General features: G+C 52.2%; 1 protein-coding gene across 2 annotated transcripts in view; it reads right to left on the bottom strand.

Annotated features, from left to right (window-relative positions):
• Positions 1-23,242, bottom strand: part of KLHL29 (kelch like family member 29) — a 237,734-nt gene that overhangs the window by 26,991 nt on the left and 187,501 nt on the right. For both annotated transcript variants that reach the window (XM_040224542.1, XM_040224541.1), the window contains exon 5: positions 1,248-1,386. In XM_040224542.1, the coding sequence (XP_040080476.1) occupies positions 1,248-1,386 (139 nt within the window). The remainder of the gene's footprint in view (positions 1-1,247; positions 1,387-23,242) is intronic.

The following is a 23,242-nucleotide window of genomic DNA, read 5'->3' on the forward strand; positions in this document are numbered from 1 at the left end:
AAGAAGCCACTGGCCGTGCCCCTTCACTCCAGAGCTCGTGCCCCAACCCCTGTGCTCGGTCAGAGAGAACCCAAGCACTGGGGGCGGGAGAGCCAAGCTATCCATGGGACTGGAAGTCACAAAGAGCCTGCCCGTTCCTGCATGGCTGGGGCCAGTGCGGCTGCGCGGGGCTCGCACGCCGGGCAGCTCAGCTCGAAGTGAAAGGACACAACAGATTGGAAAGGAGATGCCGGCCAGTGTGCCATCCTGGAACAAAACACAGTCACTCTGGGGTTAGTTGGCAAGTCCAAACACAGCAGTGGGAAGCAAGCAGAGGTCTGTCCTCCCACTCTGAGCACAGTCCTGGCTCAGCGTCCGCCCCGGAGAGGCTGCAAGGCAAAATGAGCAGCGGCATTAATCTGCTGATGGGTGAGAGAAAGAGGAGCGTTACCCTGGGCTGGCCCCCTCGTCTGCTCTCCCTCACTAAGGCGCTAGAAGGTGGCCCCTGACTTCTTTGCAAGGGTATGAAGCAGACAAAGTAAAAAAAAAAAAAGAAAATCAACATAATGGAAAAAAAAAAAGATGCTCATGCACCATTAAGACTCATTCAGGTAGAAATAGCCGGGGCAGAGGGTAGGAAGGGAGGGGAGCAAAGGCTGAGAGAGACCGTGTTTAGAACACACCTGGTCTGTGCTCAGAAGGGCTGGCTTAGGCTCAGTGTACAAGTATCGAGACATGCAGCATGAATGAGGCTTTGGCTACAGGTCAGTTCTCCCTGACTTGGGCTGTTGGAAGAGTAGCCCCGTGGGTGCCTCGTGCTCCTCGGTGGGGGACAGTCTGGTCGATGTGCTGTCCTAGCATTAAGTTCACTGTCGACAGCAGCGGTGATGGTGCTGGGGGCCTGTGCTGGCCCAGTGGGGGCAGTGTGCAGTAGTCCCTTAGAGTGGAGCCTGCAGTCCTAACCTCAGCGAGGGCTCGCAAGCCACTGAGAACGCAGGACCCTCAAGGGTGGGGTGGAATGTTGCCTACTGCTGGCAGAGGCCCCCCACCCCAGGGACCAGCAAAGCTGTGTGGGATGGGCTGGGGACAGTGGCTGCTCTGAGGCTGTGTGTGAGAGGGCACTGGGAGGAGGAGGGGGAGGAGAGATGGCTACTGGCTCTGTGACAGGGAGTCACGCTTCAGGAACCTGTAAGAGAGGGGAGGAGAAAAGCGACACAAAAGCGTCCTACAAAGGAACAGACCCGACCACAGCTGGAAGGAAGGCAAACCTTTGAATCAGGTCCTTGAAATACAAGCTGCAGGAAGCTAGAACATTTTGGTGGACTTCAAACTCTCTGCCTTCAACAACAATTTTCAGGTCTGTAAACGCTTTCGCTCTGCGCTGCTGGTTCAATTCTTTCAACATTTCTGCAGAACAGAGAAGACAGACAGGGCCAGGTTCCCATTAAGAGTTTTTTTTTTTTAATTAAAATTTTTTTTTCAAGAAGTAGAGAAATAGGAAAATACTTGATACTGTTTCTTGGCAAGACTGGCTCAAACACTGACAGTCAAAAGAAGTCACAAACAATGCGTAAACAAGCAGCAACTGGGAGGGGTTACATAACCAAAGGAATACGGCTTTCAAAAGCAAAAAAAAAAAAAAAAAAAAAACCCCGAACACAAAACAACAACAACAAAAACCCAGAAACTAAAAAAACCAAACCCAGACTTGAAAGGCTGGGAGAAAATTTTCCCATACCAACAATTGGAAACACAGAGAATACATCATCATAGACAACTGAAAACTGGAATTTAGCTACAGAACAAGTTCTCCAAATGCCAATGAGTGCTGATGTATCTGATACCAAGTAAAGCATGGCATTGTGATGTAAGATGGGCTGGATATGGTTCAAAGGAATAAAAACCACAAAACCTGCAAAAACAGCGTCCCTTACGTTAGATACTCACAGCCATGGCTGGGGTGAGCTTCTTGGGGAGGGGTCCCCAAGAAAGGAGGGGTGGAGTGGGGGCCTGATGAGCACCTCCTTTTCACACTTCTGGGACTGATGTGGAGGTTTGGGGGTGAGGGTGGGGAAGCAAGCCAGGGGCAAGGATAGTCTACACCTCCTCCCACTTCCTGAGTCATCCTCTCAGGACCCCCTCCCCTCACCTGGGTCTTCAGCACAGGAGAGCCTGGCTTGCAGCCCCAGGAGGTTCCAAGAAGTGGCCTTCCAGCCTGACGCACACCTACCTTTGCCTGGTGTCTTGGCCACCTGGGGCCGGCACAGAAGGCGCCCCAGGTGCTTGGGCTCCAAACGTGGGCATGTCAGAAGCTTCTCCCAGACCCACTTCAAGGCTCAGAGGAGGGAAGGAGGAGAGCCTAACTATCCTGCTTAGTTTATATAAACACTCTCACTTGCAAAGTTAAAGCCTTCAGAGGAGCAACATTCCCACCAGCCTTGCCCAGCCTGCCTGCCCCCAGACCTGACCTCCTCCTGGATAGAGGCTGCCTGTAGCTTTCCTGGTAGCTGGACATCAGGGGTCCAGATTCTTGGGCTAGAATGACTTAGACTATTCAGCAGCTGAATGGGAAAGGATGGTCTGCAGAACTGAGCCCCATGCTCTAAGTCCCCCACTGGAACCCCGAGCCCCGTGGGTGGGTCTTTGTAGCACCCTGGCTGGTGTTCTGGAATTACCCTCCAGTGGGCCCTGCTCCAGCCTAACCACTCATCTCTGTCCTCCTGGGCCATCATCAGCTGCCAGCCAAGATACCTGCCGAGCCCAGCTCTGCTTCTGACACTCCTGTCTGTGGCCAAGGCCCTGTGGTTCCTGAGCCTCTGTTTCTATGTCTGTAAAATGGGGATGGAGGCTCCCTCTGTTCTAATCCCAGAACTTGGTGAAGATCAGATGCTCACAATCAAGGATGGGCAAGAGTTTGAGGGCTTTGAGGTCAGCCAGACCCTTTGAGGGGACACACAGGGAACTCATGGGGTGGGTACTGAGGTGCTCGGGCAATGCCAAATCACTGTCCCTCACCAAACCAACATCACGCTGAGCTGGGGTCACTGCAGGGCACCCACAGGCGTGTGTGTGTATTGGGGAGGGCGTTCATTTGCTGGGGACTCTAGAGGCTCCCATGGGTGTGCTCCAACCTGGAGCAAGGGAAACCAGCAGGGTGCAGAGCCCCAGGTGGAGGGCAAGGGGGACACGGTGAGGCGGATACAGGGGACAGACACAAGGGCTGGGGAGAGACAGAGACATGATGGGAGGACAGGAGGGGGTCAGATCTCAAAACCCTGTGAGCCAGCTTAATGCTCTGGGCAAAAGGAAGTCAGCAGGGGTTCTGTGCAGGGGGGTGGCCAGGGTGGATTCCAACAGTCATGGCAGAGGCAGGGTGCAGGGCAAGAAAGCACCCTGCGGAGAGAGAGCTGGGCTTCCGAGCCGGGACTGGGGGAGACCCTGAACTCTCTTATTGGTGTGTGATCTTGAGAAAGTTACCCAGAGTCCCCAAAGCTTCCATGTCCCCTTCTGGTGAAGATTAATGGCACTATCCCATGGTCAGCTGTTAGCCCTGTGCTCAGCACATGCTAAACACTCAATGGTGGTAAGTTCGATGTTTTTGTTGATGGTGGTGATCACTGTGCAATCCAAGTGAGAAGTGACAAAGGCCTGAGCTGCAATGATGACAGAAGGACCGGAAAAAAACACAAGTATTTAGGTCATGGGTACCCTGGCTCCAGTATTTTGGTTATCTGATGCGAACAGACGACTCACTGGAAAAGTTCCTGATGCTGGGAAAGATCGAGGGCAGAAGAAGAAGGAGTCAGAGGATGAGATGGCTGGACAGCATCAGCGATGCAATGAACACGAACTTGGGCAAACTCCAGGAGATGAGGGACATGGAAGCCTGGCGTGCTGCCGTCCATGGGGGTCTCAAAGAATTGGACATGACTGGGTGCCTGAACAACCACCACGGCCATCAGTTCTGCAGGAACCATAATGGGGTTGGGGGGCATGAAGACCACTTCCTGCTGCTGGGGGCACCTCGGGAAGGGAGAGGGTGATGAATTCAGCTGCGGGGATAAGGTTAGGGCCATGGGACACCTGGGGAGAGTGGGCAGTGGGGACCTGAAGCACACGGCCTGCGGGGGTGGACCCGACTCACGGTGAACCTGCAGGGTTGGGCTGGGTTAAGGCTGAACTGCTGTGTTCGCATCGCACATTAGCTCCACAAAGGAGCCCCAGCTGAATTCATTCCCAAACTGTGAGCCAGATGGATGATGTCACCTTTTGGAGTGAAATCCCATGGGGAGATGGGGTGGGGGGTGTGGGGGGAGAAAGAGCTCTGGGCTGGAAGTTCCAGTTCTTGTTCCAGCTTTGCCACTAATTGGCTGGATGACCCTGGGCAAGTTGCTCCAGCTTTTGGCACTCAGTTCCCCCAAGCACCATGGGCACATGCTCTGGTGGCCCCAGTGGTCGATGGATACGGCCCAGATGCCTGCTGAGTTAACCGTGCTCAGGTGACGGGGAGAATGAAGGGCTAGCTGCACGGAATGCCACGCCTTCTGGGCCCAAAGAATTCTGATTGTTTTGGAAAATTTTCCTTCAAACTAAGTTCCCAGGGATGATTTCATCTGCAGCCCCAACCCCAGCAGCGATGCCTGCTCCCCAGGCTGGATCTGGGAGGTGCTTGGACAGCCAGATCCTTGGAACTGTGGGCGCTTCCTACCCTCGCTTTGTGGAAATCTGGTTTTAATAGCTGGGCAAGATTACTCAGTTTCAGGAGAATTTTTCAATTTATGAAAGGGCTCACTAGAGGAGTCCTTCTCACAGCAGGGCCCCGAGTGCATTGGAAGTATTGATCAGTCAGTACGTGCTTACTGCTGCTGGCTGAGTGCCCAGCTGGAGAGCAGGCATCTGGGGACATGGTGACTGAGGACCCGCGGGAGGAAGCCAGCATGGGCTCTGGGCACAAGCTGCCCCCCTGCCCACCCTGTCTTGGTAAAGGAAACCCCTTCATGTCTGAGGGGCTTGGAGGCCTGTGAGTTCCTGGAGAAGCCTTCAGACCAGCCACATGGTGCCCAGCTTGGGTGGTCTGCAGGCCTCAGGGCCAGCCTGCCAGGGGGTATGTCTTCAAATTGGATTCCGAGGACGGCAAGCAGAATATGCCTCAACTTGTGAAGGAGGACAGGCCTTGACCTCAAGGTTCAGGCTGGCATCAGGAAATTGTTTCCTGGTCTTCTTGGCTTTGAGTGGGGACCCCACGCCCTTGCCTTGACCACCCAAGTGGCTCCCCTGTGCCCTCCACCTTGCCCCTCCTTGGGAAACTCCCTCAGCTCAGACCACCCAGAAGAAAGCACAGGCCCACCCGTTCACTAGGCTTCTCCCTCACTCCTCCCTTCCCCTCCCACCCAGTCCTGCCTCTTTTACCAGAAATCTCTGCCCTGATTCACTTGTCCCATTCACATCAGCGCCCTATCGGAGCTACCATCCTCTCTTACCTGAGTCCCTGCAACAGCCTCCAAGTCTGTCTACTCTTTTCTGACCTGTTCTCCGGCCAAGCCCCCTCCACACAGCAGCCTGACGATCAGCCTCTGCTTAAGTAAAATTTTCATGGCTTAGCCGTGGGAGCCAGACCCTCTGTGATGTCTCCCTGGCCCACACCCAGCTCCTCCCCTCTCCATGAACCCTTTACTCCCCACCGAAGCCTCAGTGAACTCCAGGCAGGTCCCCCTCCATTCTTTACTCGTCTCTTTGCCTCTCTGCTCAGGTCTTTCTTCCTCCCTGCTTCTTTGGGCTAATCATCATTTTCTCTTGCAATACCAGTTAAGGCATTATTTTTGTCCCAGGCCTCATTGCCTCTTTCCCCTATTCCCTCCAGATTTCTTGGCCCTCCACTGTCTTTGGCATCCTTTGCTTACTTCTTTAGAGCACAATATGTGTTGTAATTATTTATTTACTTGGATGTCTCCTGCACAGGATTGTATCTTATCTTCAGCACTTAGCACACGGCCTGACATATGTATACAGCCAGTGTGCTAGACTGCAAAAATTCTTTGCAGCCCCTTCCATCAAAGGGTAGAGTTATTTGCCCCACCCTTTAAATCTTGACTGGACTTGTGACTTGTTTCAGACCCAAAAACTTGGTTGAAAGGACACTCTCTGAGGGTGAGCCACAGCCTCAAGGGGCTTTGCTTATTTTTTTGGGGAATTCATGCCCCCACCACCATTTGATCACTCCTGGGCTACTTTTATTGGAAGATGAGAGAACATGTGCAGCAGAGGTGAGCCCTCGCAGATGAGCCATTTAGACCAGCCAGCCCCTGTCAAGATCAGCTGAGTCTGACCCAGGACACCTGAGCCCAACCCAAACAGTGCTGTGCGTATTGTGCTTAGTCGATCGGTCATGTCTGACCCTTTGCAACTCCATGGACTGTAGCCCGCCAGGCTCCTCTGTCCATGGGGATTCTCCAGGCAAGAATACTGGAGTGGGTTGTCCTGCCCTCCTCCCAGGGATCAAATCCAGGTTTCCCGAATTGCAGGTGAATTCTTTACTGTCTGAGCCACCAGGGAAGTGGTTGTTGTTTTAAGCCACTAAATCTTAGAATTATTTGTTATGTAGCAACACATCTAACTGATATGGAGGCATGAATAGATGATGAACTCAAATGCTCAGAGCACTTCCTTTGTGTCCGTTTCTCCTTTGCTGGTTCAGTTTGAAGTTCATTCTTTCCACTGTTGTTGTAAAATTACCATCTTAACCATTTTTAAGTTCAGCCGTGTTAAATACATTTTATTACTCTACATTATACGTTTAACTGTTATATATTATACATTTTACTGCTGTGCAAGTTTTATCTTGCTAAACTGAAATTCTGTACCCCTTAAACAACAACTTCCTGTTCTCCTCTTTCCACATCCTTCTGTCTCTACAAACTTGACTATTGTAGGTATCTCATATAAATGGAATCGTGCAGTATCTGTCTTTTTGTGGCTGACTTATTTCACTTAGCACAGTGTCCTCAGAGCTCATCCATGTTCCGTCATGTGTGAAAATGTCCTTCCTTTCTATGGGAAAAACAGATAGTCTTCTTTTCTTCCTTAAAAAAAAAATTTTTTTTTTTGACTGTGCCTCTTGGCTTGTGGGATCTTAGTTCCCCAACCAGGTATTGAATCATTGTATGAATTGACCACCTTTTGCTTATCCATTCATCTGTCAGTGGACCTCTGGGTTGCTTCTTTCTTTGAGCTGCTGTGAAAAGTACTACTGTGAGGCTAATTCTCTCTCTCTCTTTTTTTTTTTTGGAAACCAAGCATTTATTTATTTTTAAACTTAAAAAAATAATTAATTTAAATACCTAGTCACAGACATCTCTAAATTCCTTGTCTCAAACTTCATTTAACTTGATTAGGGTAACCCAGCTCTATGAATCCAGCAGCCAGTGGCATCAGAGAGAAAGGAGACTGCAGACCCTGGGAAGGGTCTGCCTGGGGCTGGAGGCTTTGCTTGTTTGTGTGTGTTTTTTGTAATGGAGGGAGCTTTATTTATTTCTTTAATTTATATGTCACACTGCACGACTTGTGGGATCTTAGTTCCCTGACCAAGGATTGAACTCAGGCCGTCAGCAGTGAGAGCTTGGAGTCCTAGCCACTGGATTACCAGGGAATTCCCTGGATGCTTTGCTTAGAGGAGAGTGAAGCCACAAACAGAACCAAGACTGGAGATGAAGTTGCAGCCAGACTTCTGCATATTTTTCACCAAACGACACAAGTTATTTGTCAGAGACGAGTGGGCTCATTCCAGCTAGACTGGAAGGGCTGTCTGAGGTGGTAATAAGGAGGAAGAGATGTCAAATATTAAAAGGCAACGAATTTCAATGGCTTTGCAGCAGAGAAGTCCATTAACTCAGAGCCCCGAGAAAGGTTGTACAGCCAAATAATTTTTTTCAGAGCTCAAGTAAGAACCCAGCTAGGTGATAAATAAACCCAATCCCATTGGTCTTTATGACACATATTTGATAAAGGATCTGAAACAATTATAAACTCAGAGCAGTTGTGAAATATACTGAGAAAGCCCAGCAAAGGCTGTGTGATGCACACCCAGCGGATAATTTATTCGGGAGCGGGAGCCCGACGAATGTCGACACCGTGGGGACAAATGGTGGCTTTACACAAACACAGCCTCTGCAGCTTCTTTCACAGGCAGTCAGGGAGTGGCTGGGCTGCCAAGCGGGACACTGCTCTTTTACTTCCTCCCTCCCCCACCATCACATATACACATCTCCACCTTCTTTTACAAAGAAGAACTGGGCTCAGAATCAGTTTTGAGAGCCAGCTGGGCTCCAGCTTCCTGGTAAGATGGAATAAAACCTGTGGGCTGCACACCCAGCCTGAGTCGGAAGGATAGGCCTTCTCCTGGGAAGTCACACCATCTTAGCCCCACCATCCCAAGGGCAAGCCCTCCCAGGAAATGGGGTTCTCTAGAGAAGTCTTCCTGCCTGACTCAGTGTTTTAGTCAGGTTGTCTGGTTGTCCAAATGGAAATTCCTGCCATTTACCTGAAAGGGAACAAAAGCCCTAAGAGCAGTCACCGCCTCCCAGCAGCCTGCCTTTTCCAAGTTGTCCAACCCTGGGTGACAGACCTATTTCTCAAGCAGTGACAAAGGCACCTAAGGTCCTTTCTGTCCCTACAGGCCCTGCCCCAAGGCCGCGCGCCAGTGGGTGTTGATTAAGCCTTTCCTGGGCAGAATGAAGGTTACCTTCCAGTTGGAACATCCTCATGGCCTCTAAGAAGATGTAAAAATCATCAAAACTTTTCTTCTTAAAACTTCCGGAAGCCCTCCTAAAGCTGACAGGGACATCCCCTTCTCTTCCTCTGTCTCTCAGATTCGAGGACTGACCAGAGGCAGCTGCCAGCCTGGCTGTGGGGGAAGCATGACTGGGAGACTTAGGTCAAGCCACAGAATCACCACTGCCCTGTGACCTTGAGGAAGGGCTCTTTCCTCATCTAGAGACCCACCTAGGCAAGGAATGCCTGATCCCTCATTGCTAAACTCCTCCCAGTGACTCCCAGAGCCTTCTAGGACCTGTTCTTAATCTTTGTTTATAGCATCACTCTCTTTTATTTATGTTCCCCACACCCCTCAGCTCTCTCTCTGAATTCATGCCCACTATGTCCTGTTCCTTCATTTTGGTTGTTTCTTTCTGCCCCTTAGGCCAAGTATCCCCCAACACTTGTTTTCTTAAGGTCTCATCCACCCCTTAAGCCTCAGCTTAAATTCCTTTCCTTAAGAATTCTAACCCAGTTCTCTGATCACAGACCTCTCCAGGAGACTTTGTTGGTGACTCAATTGCAGTAGAGATTCCTGGCTGCCTAATTCCAGAGGAATGTCTGCCTGTCTGTCTCCTTTCTAGGGTGTGATCTCCCAGGGGGCTTGTTTCTCTGCAGCCCCTATACCCCCTGAACATTTGACACCACATTTTGCATGAAAAGTTCCTTTCTGATTGGAATTCAGGGCGTGTTATAGACCAGATGCAGACATGTTCTGGGTGGTAAGAATAGCTTCCCCAAAACATGATCCAAAAGAACCATTTGAAATGTCACACTTCTGTGGAATCAAAGGGAAAGAATGTGAAAACCAAGCCCCTTCTAACTTCAGGAGACATGAGTGTTAACAATAATGGTGATGACCCCACACTTTGTATGGCATCTCTGGCTGCACAAGCGTGACTGCACTCAGTAGGTCCTCCTCAGGGAAGGGTTTATTTTTTCTGTCCAGCTCCTATGGCTTTGAAGAGCCTTAAAGGCCCTCCTGGGAAACACTGGACTAGCCTACCAGCTCTGTTGAGCACAGGTGCAGCGTGGGATCCTCAGAACAGGGGCTTTCACACACAGTGGCCAGAGAGAGGAGTCCCCTCTCAACATTCCAGGGTCCCAGCTGCCTGGATGGTAAGATCTGTCCACATGTAGGCCAATAACTTCACTAACTGCTCTGGCCTGAGACCTGGGGGTAAGAGTCAAAGGGAACAGCATTTTGTTCGGGGAGGGATGAAGGAAGGCGGGGTGGGGAGCAGAGTGTTAGAATCCCAGCACCAGCTTGAGGAGACTTGCCAGAAGGCTGCAGAAGTGGGGGCAGAGCTTTGGCTGAGCAGGGAAGGCCACTGGGCAAACCCTGAGGCTGCATTTGGAGGAAGGTGCCTGGTTAGGTCAACACTGGCAGCTGTTAGTTCTTCTTGTCCTGCTAAAGAAGGTTCTACCTGGCTCCTTCCCCTGCTTCAAGGAAGCCGAGGGGGCAATGGGAATACTCTGAGCAGGAGAGGATGAAAAGGTCATGGAAGGAGGCAGGAGTCAGAGAGACCTTGGATGGAGGCCAGGGCTTAGGAGAGTTGGGTGAGAAATGAGGTCAAGAGCAGAGTGCAGAGAGCTCGGCCAGGAGCTGGAGCAGGGATGGCCGATGTGCAGTGAATTAAGATCCACGTGAGTCAAGTCAGGATGCTGAAAGTGGGGTTCCCAAGGGCCTGGTGGGAGCCCAAGGCAGATGATCTGAGAGCAGCCAGGGGTCAGGGGTTTTGGAGGGAAGGTGGCCCCCTCAAGGAGCTAGAACTTGGTTAGAATTCTCTTAGGGAGGTGGGCACTGGGAGGAGCCTTGGTCCTTGGACTAGGGGAGGACAAGACTGGGTCTGGCAGCAGGGACGCAGTTGAAACAGATGTCCGGGGCTGGGGCTGGGGAACACTCTCCTCTCTCTGTACTCTTATAGTTCTCTATGTCCCTGTGAACTGGGTTCTGCCTATAGTGTATTTAGAGACAGCTTCTTTTCCGTCAGAGAGTAGATTCCTGGAAGGTGGGGGTGGGTCTCAGCTACAGAAACTAGAGTCAAGAGGCCAGTACAGATAAGGAACAAGTGAACGAACCAAGTTCAGCACCTTGGAGAGCTCCAAGTGCCCCGGGGTGCAGGCAGTAGTGGGCAGGGCTTTAGAGAGGTTAGGGACACCCTGGAGCAGGAGACTGGGTCCACAGTTGAATGAGGCTGAGACATGGATGTCCCTTTTGGAGACTCTGGGAACTTCAGATACCTTGTGTCTGTTTGGCTTAGTTATTTACCCATTAAACAGGTGTTTGTCTCCCGTGGGCTGGTCATTTGGTGGGGTCCCCAGGACATATGTGAATGCACGTGTTTGCAGATCTGGGGAGCTCACTGTAACAGGGGACACACTAAATAACTGTAATGCTGGGTGAGAAGGCTTAGAGGGGCAAGCACTGGGCAGGGGACACATGGGAGGGGGCTGACTCTGCTCCGTGGAGAGCAGAAAGGCTTCCATGGGGCTGGTGATGGTGAAGGAGCTGACCAGGTGGGCTGCAGGGGCAAGGTGTGAACCACAGGGATATGTATGTGTGTGTTTAAGTGTGTTAAGTATGTGGGCGTGAACGTATGGTGTGTATGAGCATATGATGTGTGTATGAGCATGCCTGTATGTGTACAAGCATATGTGTGTGTGTGAATGTGTATGTTTGAGTATGCAGTGTGAGAAGCAGGCAGGCCTGTACCAGGCTGTGAAAGAAATTAAGCCTCCCCAGGTCTTTATCCCAGAAAAGTCTGGATGCCATGGTGGGTTTTACAAGAGGGAATGAGAGCATCAGCCTTGTCTCTTACACTTAAAAAGGCTGCTCAGACTCAACCAGGAGGGGTCTCGCCCCTCACCTTTGGGCCCACCTACTTCACTGTGCCCGCCCCTGTCACCCCTGGCCTTTTGCCCACCAGCAGCCTTTCCCTTCTTCCTGACAGCCACTCTGCTCTTCCAACACTTTCTGATGCCCTTCCCCCGAATTTCCCCAGGCACATAGTCAACTGGCCAAAGCACATTGGTCAGGTACCTTCAAGGTGCAGGGTACTAGGCTGAGAGCCAGGCTCGGGGGTGGGAGCTGCAGTAGCTGAGCAGGTGAGGCAGTAGCTGAGCCAGACTATCCCTGTCTTGGGGGAGAGTGCGACTCAGTGGGGACACAAGCTGAAGGCTGACTGAGGAGGGAGAGCTGGGCGGCCCCAGGATGACCAGACAGAGCAGGGTGTGGTGGGTGATGGCTGGCTATGTCATTGTGGAGAACCAAAGGCACACAAGGAGGGGTATTACTCTTAACCTGCTAGCTCACAGTCTAACACACATTTACAGAGGACCTATTATTTGCCAGACCCTGGACTATGAAGATGAAACCAGTTTCCATCACCAAGGATAGGGGAGGGAGACGTTGCAGTGGACATATGTCAGTTTGGTTGCTTGGCATCAGAGCCCCCTTTCTACTGGGGAGAGCCCCACCCTGGGAACTGGACCTTGTCCCCATGGGGAGTGGAGTGGAGGTGGCTGCCTGGCAGCCGGCATGTCACCATGAGTCCTGGGCTTGGCCGGTCTGAGGCTTGTGCCTTGGACTTGGTGGTTCCAGAGAGGCGTGTAGGGCCCGCCAGCCATGACTATAGTGGTGGTGACTGTTTGGGCTGGTGGGTCAGTGGCACTTGAGCATGGGGGTTAGGCGAGATGGTACCAGGGCAGGGTTCCAAGCAGAGTGGCGGGACGACTGCTCAGCCTTGAATGAATCCCTGCTCTGCTGAGCTCCATCAGAGCTGCAGTCTGTGGCTGGCGTCCCAGGACCCCAGGTGGGACAGACATGAACGCACCTGTGTTACACTGTGTGGTGAACGCTCCTTCCGCTGAGCTCCCCGGGGTGTGTGGGGAGCATGGGGTACCAGAGGGGAGGGGGGTCTGTCTGTGCAGAGGCCTGGAGCCCTGTATTAGCACACGGCAGGGGCAGCTGGCAGTCGAGTAGGGCTGGAGCAGGGGTTGGGGACAGGCAGGATGGAGGCTAGAGTGCAGCGCAGCCACAGTTCCCCTGACAGGCTTGATAAACTGTGCTTAGAACCTGTAGACTGTGGACCTGGGAGGGAAATTTCAAAAAGTGACCCCAGTCACTGGGGGCACAGAGGGTTGAGATGGAAGGGGACAAATGACTGGAGACCCTGCCCCGAGGAGTGCTGCTGTGGGCAGGTGAGTGGAGGGTGAGGCCCGGTCTAGAGCCTGGAGGACGGTGGAGAGGCCCTGAGGTCTGCAGGGGAAGCAGAATCACAGGACTTGGAGAGTCCATGGCGGGCGGGGGCCCAGGAGGGGGTTTCTGAGTACAGTCTCTGCCTTTGGTGCTATACGGTCCCCTACCTCTGGGCGAGGCCTGGGACAAGACATTCAGAAACCAGGGGCTGGCTGCTGCTTCCGTTCCTTCTGCATTGTTGGACCAACCCCTCAAACAGTGGGTCCCCGGGCCTTGCCTCTGGGGCTCCAAGGACAGAGACCCTCTTCTGAGGAGAATCCACCAGCCTGTGCTCTCTTCTGGGCTCTGTTACCATTTTACAGCTTTCTGATTTACCATTCATTATTTTAGGGGCAAGATGTCAGCTTTCTGAATACCCGTGAGAACCTAGAGGGGGGGCATGCCAGAGAATTTGAATAAAAAGATGTCAATACTGAACATGCCCCCAGATAGATATGAACTCAGAGCTCAACTAAGGCACCCGAGGAGCTGATGGCAGCGGCCACCACACTGTCCAACAGCTCAGCCTCCAGCAAAGAAGATGCGACTCCAGGTGCCAGGTCTGAAAAATACACTACTATGCACGCTAGATTTCTCAACTGGGGCAAAAGTGAGGAGTGCTGTTGACCCAGGGGGCAGCCCAGGGCAGGAGGGCCTACAAGGAGCCCTGCTTCCCTCCTTCACTGCCCTGGACTCTCAGAAGGGCCTCGCCTCTTCACCTTGACTGGCCACCATGACTGGCCACCATGACGGCCCCATCCTCTTTTACCCAGAGACCCCGCTGACCTGCCTTCCACCAGGCTCCAGGGAAGTCTGGGTGAGACAGCTGTTAGTGTGGGTGAGCAAAGGGGCTGGTGGTGGGGGGGATGGTGGAGAGGAGAGTGAGGGGGCCCCAGAGCTTCTGCACTCAACACCGCAGACCCTAGGGAGGGCATGATTTGCAAACAGAAGAGTGGACCCGAGTGAGGAAATGAGATCTCAAATAAGGAATGTAGAGCCCAACAACCAGACAACAGTCCCAAGGCCTACATTATCATGTGTGGGGACATCCTAGAGAACCTCACTCAGCTGTAAGCTTCCTGGAGGCGATTCTTCAGGAAGGTCCAGCCAGCTTGGGCTTTGGGATAGTCGGCCACCTGCCTGAGGAAGGGACAGGATGGCACAGAGAAGGGGTGGGAGGAGATACTGGGGAGCATGGGGCACCGGTCAGGAGAAAAGGACACACAGCCCTCCCTCACATGCTTTAGCAAAAGCCAGTATTTCCCAAGAATTCTGAGAGCCACGGTCCCAGCAAATAAATCAATAGTTTAAAAGGATTTGTGAGAATTAGTGAACCGGAGCTGGGAGTACAATCAGTTCAGTTACCCAGGTAAAGAAGGAAATGAAATGGAAACCCCAGATGCCAGGGGCTAATGACAGCTCAGAGCTCTGTGAATCACATCACAGGAGAAGAGAATTCACAGCCATGAAGGACTTGGGGCGAGGCGGCAGGGGAGGAGTGAGTGCGCACGCACGAGTGTGTGTGTGTGTGTGTGTGTGTGTAGGGGGATGGGGACTCCTCTCTGCCCCAAGTGTGTCCTGTACAATTTTGTTGCAGGGGTGTCCCTCTGTGGCCATCTGTCCCTGGGTCTGCATCTGTGCTCACCCATCCCGAGGGCCTGGCCAGGGTCAGGTCTGGGGCAACACCTCAAGCCTGTCATCTCAGGGGAGGTGAAAGCCTAAGCCATAGTTCAGTTTCTCCTATTGCAAATGGTCTTTAATTGCCACCATCATTCTAGGAAAATTAGGAAATAAACCTAAAAGCAGAAAGTGGGGCAGTGCCCTCCAGGTGAGCAGGTACCTGTTGCAGGGCCAGAGGGTCAGGTCTGCCTTAGGGTGCCTGAGCTAGCCCAGGTGTCACACCTGGGAGACACCATGGCCACTGGGGAGGAGAGAGCTCCCGGTCCTGCCTCAGGTGGGCCCACTTTTGGTGCCCTGTCTACCAGGCATGTGTCCTGCACACCTGAACCTCACACTGGCTGGTGGGGTCCTGGGTGCACCCCAGACCATAGGGTCCCCAGAAGGGTCTCCAGATGGGCCCTCCTGACACCTGCCTTGACCCCACTCCCTTCTTGCTAACTCAGGCTTCTCCCTTGCCAGTCCCTCCCTCTTCTGCAGTGATCTTCACCCGCTAAAGTCTTTCTCTGGTTAGACTGTGAGCTCTGGTGGGGTAGAGATGCCGCCTTTCAATCCCTGACTTCCCAGGGCCTGGAGTAGCCTCTGGAACCCACAGGACCACTTCCTGGGGCTGCTTCAGGCCTGATGGCCAAGACCCTATTGCAGGAAGGACAGGCCTGTCTCGGCATGCATGCGGGCCATGCTCCTTGACCTTCTGGGTGGATTTCCCTGACATGGGACATTTCACACCATTGTCATTGTCTCAGCAGAGCTGCTGGCTTTATTTTATTTTATTTTTTCATCAGGTATTTTATTTATTTTAAAAATTTATTTATTTTAAAAATTTATTTATTTTAATTAAAGGCTAATTAATTTACAATATTGTAGTGGTTTTTGCCATGCATTGACATGAATCAGCCATGGGTGTACATGTGTTCCTTATCTTGAATCCCCCTCCCACCTCCCTTCCTGTTCCATCCTTCAGGGTCATCCCAGTGCACCAGCCCTGAGCACCCTGTCTCATGCATCGAACTTGGACTGGCGATCTGTTTCACATATGATAATATACATGTTTCAATGCTATTCTCTCAAATCATCCCACCCTTGCCTTCTCCCACAGAGTCCAAAAGACTGTTCTATACATCTGTGTCTCTTTTGCTGTCTCACATATAGGGTTATTGTTACCATCTTTCTAAATTCCATATATATGCGTTAGTATACTGTATTGGTGTGTGTTTTTTTTTTCTGACTTACTTCACTCTGTATAATAGGTTCCAATTTCATCCACCTCATTAGAACTGATTCAAATGTATTCTTTTTAATGGCTGAGTAATACTCCATTGTGTATATGTACCACAGCTTTCTTATCCATTCATCTGCCGATGGACATCTAGGTTGCTTCCATGTCCTGGCTATTATAAACAGTGCTGCGATGAACATTGGGGTACACGTATCTCTTTCAATTCTGGTTTCCTTGGTGTGTATGTCCAGCAGTGGGATTGCTGGGTCATATGGGAGCTGCCGACTTTAATGATACCCTTCTCTGCCCAGTCACTTCCCCACAGGTATTTAGCCTGACAGTCTATTTTTCTTGAGAAGTGGAACCTATTAGACTCTATAATAAAGCCAGAGTACTGTTTTTACAAACTCTTATTGGAAGTAATTACTCAGGAGGAGGGCTTCCCTGGTGGCTCAGTGGTAACGAATTCGCCTGCCAATGTAGGGGATGCAGGTTGGATCCCTGGTTTGGAAAGATCCCCTGGAGAAGAAAGTGGAAAGCCACTCCAGTATTCTTGCCTGGGAAATCCCATGGACAGAGGCGCCTGGTGTGCTACAATCCATGGGGTTGCAAAAGAGTTGGACGTGACTTAGCAACTAAACCACCGCCCAAGAGAAACTGTCCTGCTCCGGTCGGGGCCGGGCCGGTGTCTGGGCTACAGCCCTGGGTTCTGGTGTCCCCCTGCTCTGGGTGGGCTGGATGCCAGGGGTAGGCATGCTGGGCACCTGCCACTATGCTCAGAGGCTGTCTAGGGGTCGGCACGTGGGGCAGCTCTACCCCCTGCATGGCTCAAAGGTTGAGAAGCCCAGCCCCAGCCCAGTCTCCCCTAGAGGCCAAGTACAAGAGAAGTCAGCCTATGGGAATGGAGTGTCACTGTGTGCAGGTGGGGAGGAGACCAAGGGGACCCCACCATCCTACTTTCTGCCCTCATGAGCCTTCCTGCCACGAGGCGCCACTGTACACTCACTGGTGGAGATGATGGCTGTGATGGGACATGAAGGGCATGGTGTGGATGTGGAGGGGCAGCTCCCAGCCCTCTCTGGACGGGCCAGCCCTTCTCTTCATCTGGGATGCCCTCCCTTTCATCCTGCAGAACTCGTCTACCTGTCCCATGAGACCAGGTTCAAATTCCACCTCCTATCCCACCGCACCTGGCTCACCACAGAGCCAAGATTATTTCCTTATCTCTTAGGCCCTTGGACTGAGTGCCCACAGACAGGACCCTGGTGAGGGGAGTCAAGAGGGGCAGGGAGGGTGTTTCCTGATGGAGTGAATGGCTTTGACCAAAAGCGGAAGGAAAGAAAGGAGAATCCTCTGGAATTTGAAGATGTTGAGACTGCAGCCTGGCCACATGAGGGTTCCTGACCTGGAGGGCTCCCCAGCTGTGACACCAAGTCTGATGGACAGTCCTCCTTGGCTCCAGCCACAGCTCCAGTCTGGGCCCAGGGATGATGCTGAGCCTGGCCTGGGAGCCACTTTAGCCATCTGTGGGTCTGGAGCTTCTATAACTCTCCTGTGATGGTCTGGGCCAGCTCCCTCTTGGAGTGAGTGTTGCCTTGGGTGTGTGGGGGTGAGAGGGACTCACTCCATGGAATAAGAAGGTCTGGGTGGGTAGCTACAGCTCCAACTCCAGGAGGAAGCATCCCGGGGCAGCCTGGGAGGAAGGCTTTTCCCAGCATAGCTGACCTGGACTTGGGAAGGTCTGTGAGTCAAGCCACAGAGTTCCCTGAGGCCCCGGGAGTGACCTCACGTGTCCAGGAGAGGAGTGAGCTGGCTGCTACGAGAAGCTGCTTTCTCAGCTCCCACATGCTTCCTGGAGGCTCAGAAACCAACCCTTCCCTCCTTCCTCGGCCTCTGCAGGCCAAAGTACGGCCGTGCCTGTCCTCTGTGAGCAAGACCTACGTTGTCCACCCCAAGCAGCATCTGCTAACATGGAACGTCTACACAGCAGGAGGAGACAGGAGCTTCCATCTCTCTGGTAGGTGCTGGGGAGGAGAACGCAATGGTCTTTGATCAATGCTCAGAAAACCTCTCACTGCTCAGAAGAGCTCTCAAAAGCAGAGCCTGGATCTGACTTGTTTCTGTACCCCCGTACCTGGCACAGCTCCTGGCCTGGAGCAAATTTCAGGTAAATGTTTGAATGAGTGACGGTGGGAATGAATGAATGGTTACTGGATTGGAGAAGGCGTCTCGGAACAGGAGGGGCTGAGTGGGTCTTGAATGGATTGGATTTGAGCCAACCAATCCTGAGAGTCCTTCCATGGAGGAAGGGCTGCCCCCAGAGTGTGTGCATGGCATAAGCAAAGGCAGAAAATCACGTGGAGGGAGCAAAGATGCCATGGAGGCAGCAGGCCAGGTGGACAGGAGAGTGAGAAGCTACAGAACCCTAGGAACAACCATCCCGAGTACAGTCGGCATTGCCAGATTGTCAGCATTCTCCTTCGCCAGGGAGCACCCACCAGGGAAAGAGAAACCCTGCCATCCCCAGCACTTGGCATCGCAGCCTGGAGAGAGGAACAGAGGGAGGCCAGCTGGGCTGCACGGGCTCGCTTGGGAAGACACTGTCTCCCTTGCAAGCACCCAATCCCCAGGCGTCTGGGCAGTGATGGGACCACCAGGCTGGAAGTCATCTCGAACAAGAAAGGACTTCAGCCAGAAGAGACCCACGCCCACCCTGGAGCACTCGATACTCCTAGGGGCTGATCAGAGGCCCAGGTGAAGTCCAGGGTGACCTGGGTGGCAGGGCCAGGAGGAGCAGCCCACTCCCCAGATGCTCTGCTTTTGCAGTGATGACATTGCACCGAGATGGTGATGAAGGCCATGGTGACCGTCTACTGAGAGCCTGTGTGTGCTGACATGGCCCTTCACACACTTCACTGCTCTTGAGTGTCTTGAATGTCTTACTTGAGGTGAGTGCCCAGTGTCTCCAACTGGAGGCTGAGACCGATTTGATCTGACCTGGGGCTGCCCTGCTTAAGACATCAGTTCTCAAACTTGCCTCAAACTCATCTGGAAGCTTAAAAAAGTATTGATTCCCTGGGCCCCAACCCCAGAGTTTCTATTCAGTAGTATGGGAGTGGGGTGGGGTGGGTGGTGATCTAGGCACTAGGATTTTAAGCTGCTCCCCAGGAAATTTTAACGTGCAACAAAGTTTGAGAACCTCTGGTCTCCAGCCCCAGTGCTGCTGTTGTTTTTGGCTTTTTGTTCCCATTCCTGAAATGTCCAGATCTGTGCTCAGAGCTCAAAGAAATTCAGTGAAAAAAAATATAATTAAGGAACGACAGTTCTAAGAGCCAGCAATTTATGCAAATGAATGCAAATAAACACACACTTCCATACATATGTTTATGCAAATATTCTCGTGGTCCTTGCAAATCGCTCACCCGCCTGCAAGCAGCTGCCTGTGATTTCTTAGTGAGAACCCGTGCAGGGTGCTCCTGTTCATGACAGGTGGTATCATGACCTCCCAGAAGATATATCTCTATTAGCAAACTCATCCCAGAAGTCCCCCAAGGAACCCCTCACTGAGCCCAGCTCTATGCACCAAAACCCCCTCCCCTCCTTGCTCAGACCTCAGGGTTCCCCTAAGGCCACAGACCAGAAGGGACCAGGAACAGCTGTTGGGTGGGAACTTCAAGGCCACCAGGGCTGTGGGCAGAGAGACTGCGGGCCCGAGAGTGACTGGAGAACAGCCAAGGGCCTGGCTGGTCTAGGGGGACTGTGCCAGCCTAGGAGGGCTGGCTTGTGGCTGGGCACTCAGCCCCGCCCTGTCAGTGCGTGCCCCGTGTGTGTGCTGTTTGCCAGACTAGGTCCCACAGCTCACTCACATAAGCCCAGTGGGAGATGCTGGACTTTGGAAGACAACTTGCTGGGTCAAGATGAGAGACTGGCATCCCCACTCACCTCCCCTCAATGAATGTTAACCGCCCCCAGCACCGGTGCGCAGCCCCTTCTCCCAGGACTTGTCAGATCGTCATGGCCTCTGTAACATCAGTCTCTTGCTCTGCTGCCTCAAGGATGAGCTGGTTCTACAGTCTGCTGGCTGCTGGCTCTGTTCCCTGAGAAGGACTGAGAGAGACTGAAACCCCAGTGCTTCCTTCCTGCAGGCTCAGCTCTCACCAGGGTGCCCTCCCCAAGCTGGGCACGCTTCCCCAGTGGCTGCCTGGGGTGCAGGGAGTTTCCCAAGGGGGCCTGGGACATGAGCCTGAAGATTCACCTGAGAACCAGGCCCTTGGCATCTCAGCTCAGCCTGCTGTCACAACCCTGGAAAAGTCATGTTTCTCTCGCTGTCGAATCTAGAGAGTGGGAGGCTTTGGGGAGCCAGAATGTGGGCTCTGTGAGGGCAGACGGTTCTGTTGGTTGTTCATGGCAGGTGCTCACTACATTTTTGTTGTTTTGTTCCTTTCCCCTACAACACCCATGCATGACACGATCTTCCCAGTTGTCCTTATGACATGTGTACTATCTGGGATGGGGGAACTGTGGTCTGTCCCCCAGAGGGTGCTCACCTCTGGGAGGGCTGCTGTAGACTGTATCCCTTGTGGACCCAGTGCACGGATCAGGTCAGGAAAAACCTCCTGAGTTGAAAGGCTAGTTCATCTGACCGCAGCTCTCATTTTGGGTGGTGCTGGCGGTGAGGAGGTAGCAGAGGGGTATCAATTCTTCTAGGCTATGATGGAAACCTAAGGACTGGGGGTTCCAGGTGGGCTGTTGTTTAGTTGCTAAGTCATGTCTGACTCTTTTGTGATCCCACCAGGCTCTTCTGTCCATGGGATTTCCTGGGCAAGAATACCAGAGTGGGTTGCCATTTTCTTCTCCAGGGCATCTTCCCAACCCAGGGATTGAACCCACATCTCCTGCATTGGCAGGTGGATTCCTTACCAGTGAGCCATCTGGGAGGCCCTGCCAGAAGTCAAGTCAGGTGTGATTTTGTCTTAACAAAGAGCTCTTACAACAGCCATGTGGTGTTGGGAGAGGGCACACAGCCCTCCTCTCCATCTTCCCTCCACTTGCTGTCCTCAGGGGGCACTCTTAGTTCTAGTTGGCCCAACTCTCCAAGAGGAAAAAGAGCTTTCGCCCAGGAAAATCTTGGCTAGAGTACTGACTGTATTCACCTCAGCTAAGCTACCAGCCTCTCCATAGCGGCTGCCGGACACTGAGAGAGCCAACCACCCCCACTGCCCGCCCCCATCCTGAGAGCACTATCTTCCTGCCGCTTGCCTCACTCTTGCTGGCTTGAACCAAGCTTCTAAAGGGCGATTCTATTCTTTAATTATTTCAGGCTAACCCTTCACCTCCTCAGCTTTTCTGGGCTGTTTGGGAGATTCCCTGTGGCTCCAGTCACTCGGTGACTGTGTGATGAGGGACAAAGGAGATAAAGCCATCTCCTTTGGAAGAAGGGGGAGAGATTAGCCCAGGAGCCTCCATGGTTGGTTGACTATGGACCTGGTCGATGAGTCTGGGTCTGTTCCAGGGCAGGCTGTTGTCTATAGGGGCCAGCCTTCACCCACATGCTGACCTTGGGGCAGGCCAGCCATGGCTCCCCTCCTCTTTGATGAAAACTGGCTGCGATGGTCAGAGGTGAAGGGAGGGCAAACAGCATAAATTTCTGTGTTCAACCTGATCCACCAAGCTGACAGCAAATTAAACCAAGACTGCTGGAAAACATCCATTCCCTTCTCTCAGCTCTGGGTACAGATGTGCTGTGGGACCATCTCACTCAGGGCCCAGGGGCCCAGAGTGGGTCACCCAGAGCCTATAGTTGAGAGGGTAGAGCTAGTCCAGAGCCCAGGATCTAGAACAAACTTAGAATTCCCATTCAGAGCTTAAAATTTAGAACCTCAAGCTCCAGTCAGAGCCCAGTGTTTGACACAGAAGCTAGATTTCTGGTTTAAAATCTGAAGTTTAGGACTTCCCTGGTGGCTCAGTGGTAAGCAATCCACCTGTCAGTGAAGGAGATATAGGTTCAATCCCTGATCTGCCAAGATCCCACATGCCACAGAGTGACTAAGTCCATGTTTTAAAAAACAACACAAAAATCCCTGAAGTTCAGACAACTGGACCCAGTTCGGAGAACCTTCCCAGCACAAGTGTGCTAGAAAGCTCCCTTCGCTGCCTCCAGCCCACCGATTGGCACCTGACAGTGTGTGGAGTATTAATTATGGTCAGAGCCTTTCAATGTGCAATAAAAAGCCTTTTAAAGCATTCAGAGGGGAGGTGATTAACTCTATTAAGTGGCATTATGGATCTTCCTATCTGTTGCTTTCATAAACATAGTTGTAGGCAGAATGTTTTATTATGGGCATAAAAATGTCCCACATTACAATGCATAAGCACATATTGATGTTATATTTCTTTATAGTGCTGCACGCCCCAGTCCCCAACCACTCCGAAAAGAAACTACACGTCTTAATAATTTATGCTCCAAGTTTTAACCAGGATTATCAATGGCAGCTTTTGAGCTTTCTCTTTTGGCAACACAATAGATCATAGTAAAAATGCACCGACAAGCGATGTGTCCGTTTGATTTTTTCCACCTGAATCAGCAGCCCAAACTCCAGACACAGCAGTTTAGGGCAAGCAGCACACTGAAGAATTTAAGTCTAAGCATTTAATCTGCTCTTTCCATAAATTTCTGCTGCTTGTGCTTTATAATGATTCTACCAGAGGAAGTTTATTTATATCGCAGATTTTCAGCATCAGCACATTGAGAACACAACGGCGATCGCTCAGTCAATAGCTTACAGCCATGTATAATATCACTCCGGAAATCAAAAGCCCATTTGAGAAAAAGAAGGCTCAGATTAAAGTCACTTTAAGACATCAATAACTTGGAACTGGCTGAAGAGAAGTTATAAATATCCAGCCTGAGCATATGCAAATAAGCGTTTGCAGACGCGCCACCGCCTGGCGAGCCAGGAACCTCCTGCGGTCCCTCCCTCCCCGCCCGCACGTGCGGGGGGCGGGCCCGGTTACGTCACTGGGGGCGGGGCCTCCGTCTTCCGAGGACCGTGCGCCTAACCCCACGCCGGCACCGGCGGCCCAACTAGAGGGACTTGCTAGGTGTGGGTGCGGTGAGGCGCTTTAAGGCCAGCGAGGAGTCAGGACCCAACCTTAAAACCCAACGTACGGAACTAGCGCCTCTCTGGGTTGTTTATCACGTGTCAGGTGCTGGGCCAGGGGCACTTAACATTCGCTGCCCCAGCCATCTTTCTGCTGCTGAGTTACTTCAGTCGTGTCCGACCCTCTGCGACCCCATGGACCATGGCCCTCCAGGCTCC

Source organism: Oryx dammah, unplaced genomic scaffold (assembly GCF_014754425.2).
Source record: "Oryx dammah isolate SB20612 unplaced genomic scaffold, SCBI_Odam_1.1 HiC_scaffold_25, whole genome shotgun sequence".
Classification (NCBI taxonomy): domain Eukaryota; kingdom Metazoa; phylum Chordata; class Mammalia; order Artiodactyla; family Bovidae; genus Oryx; species Oryx dammah.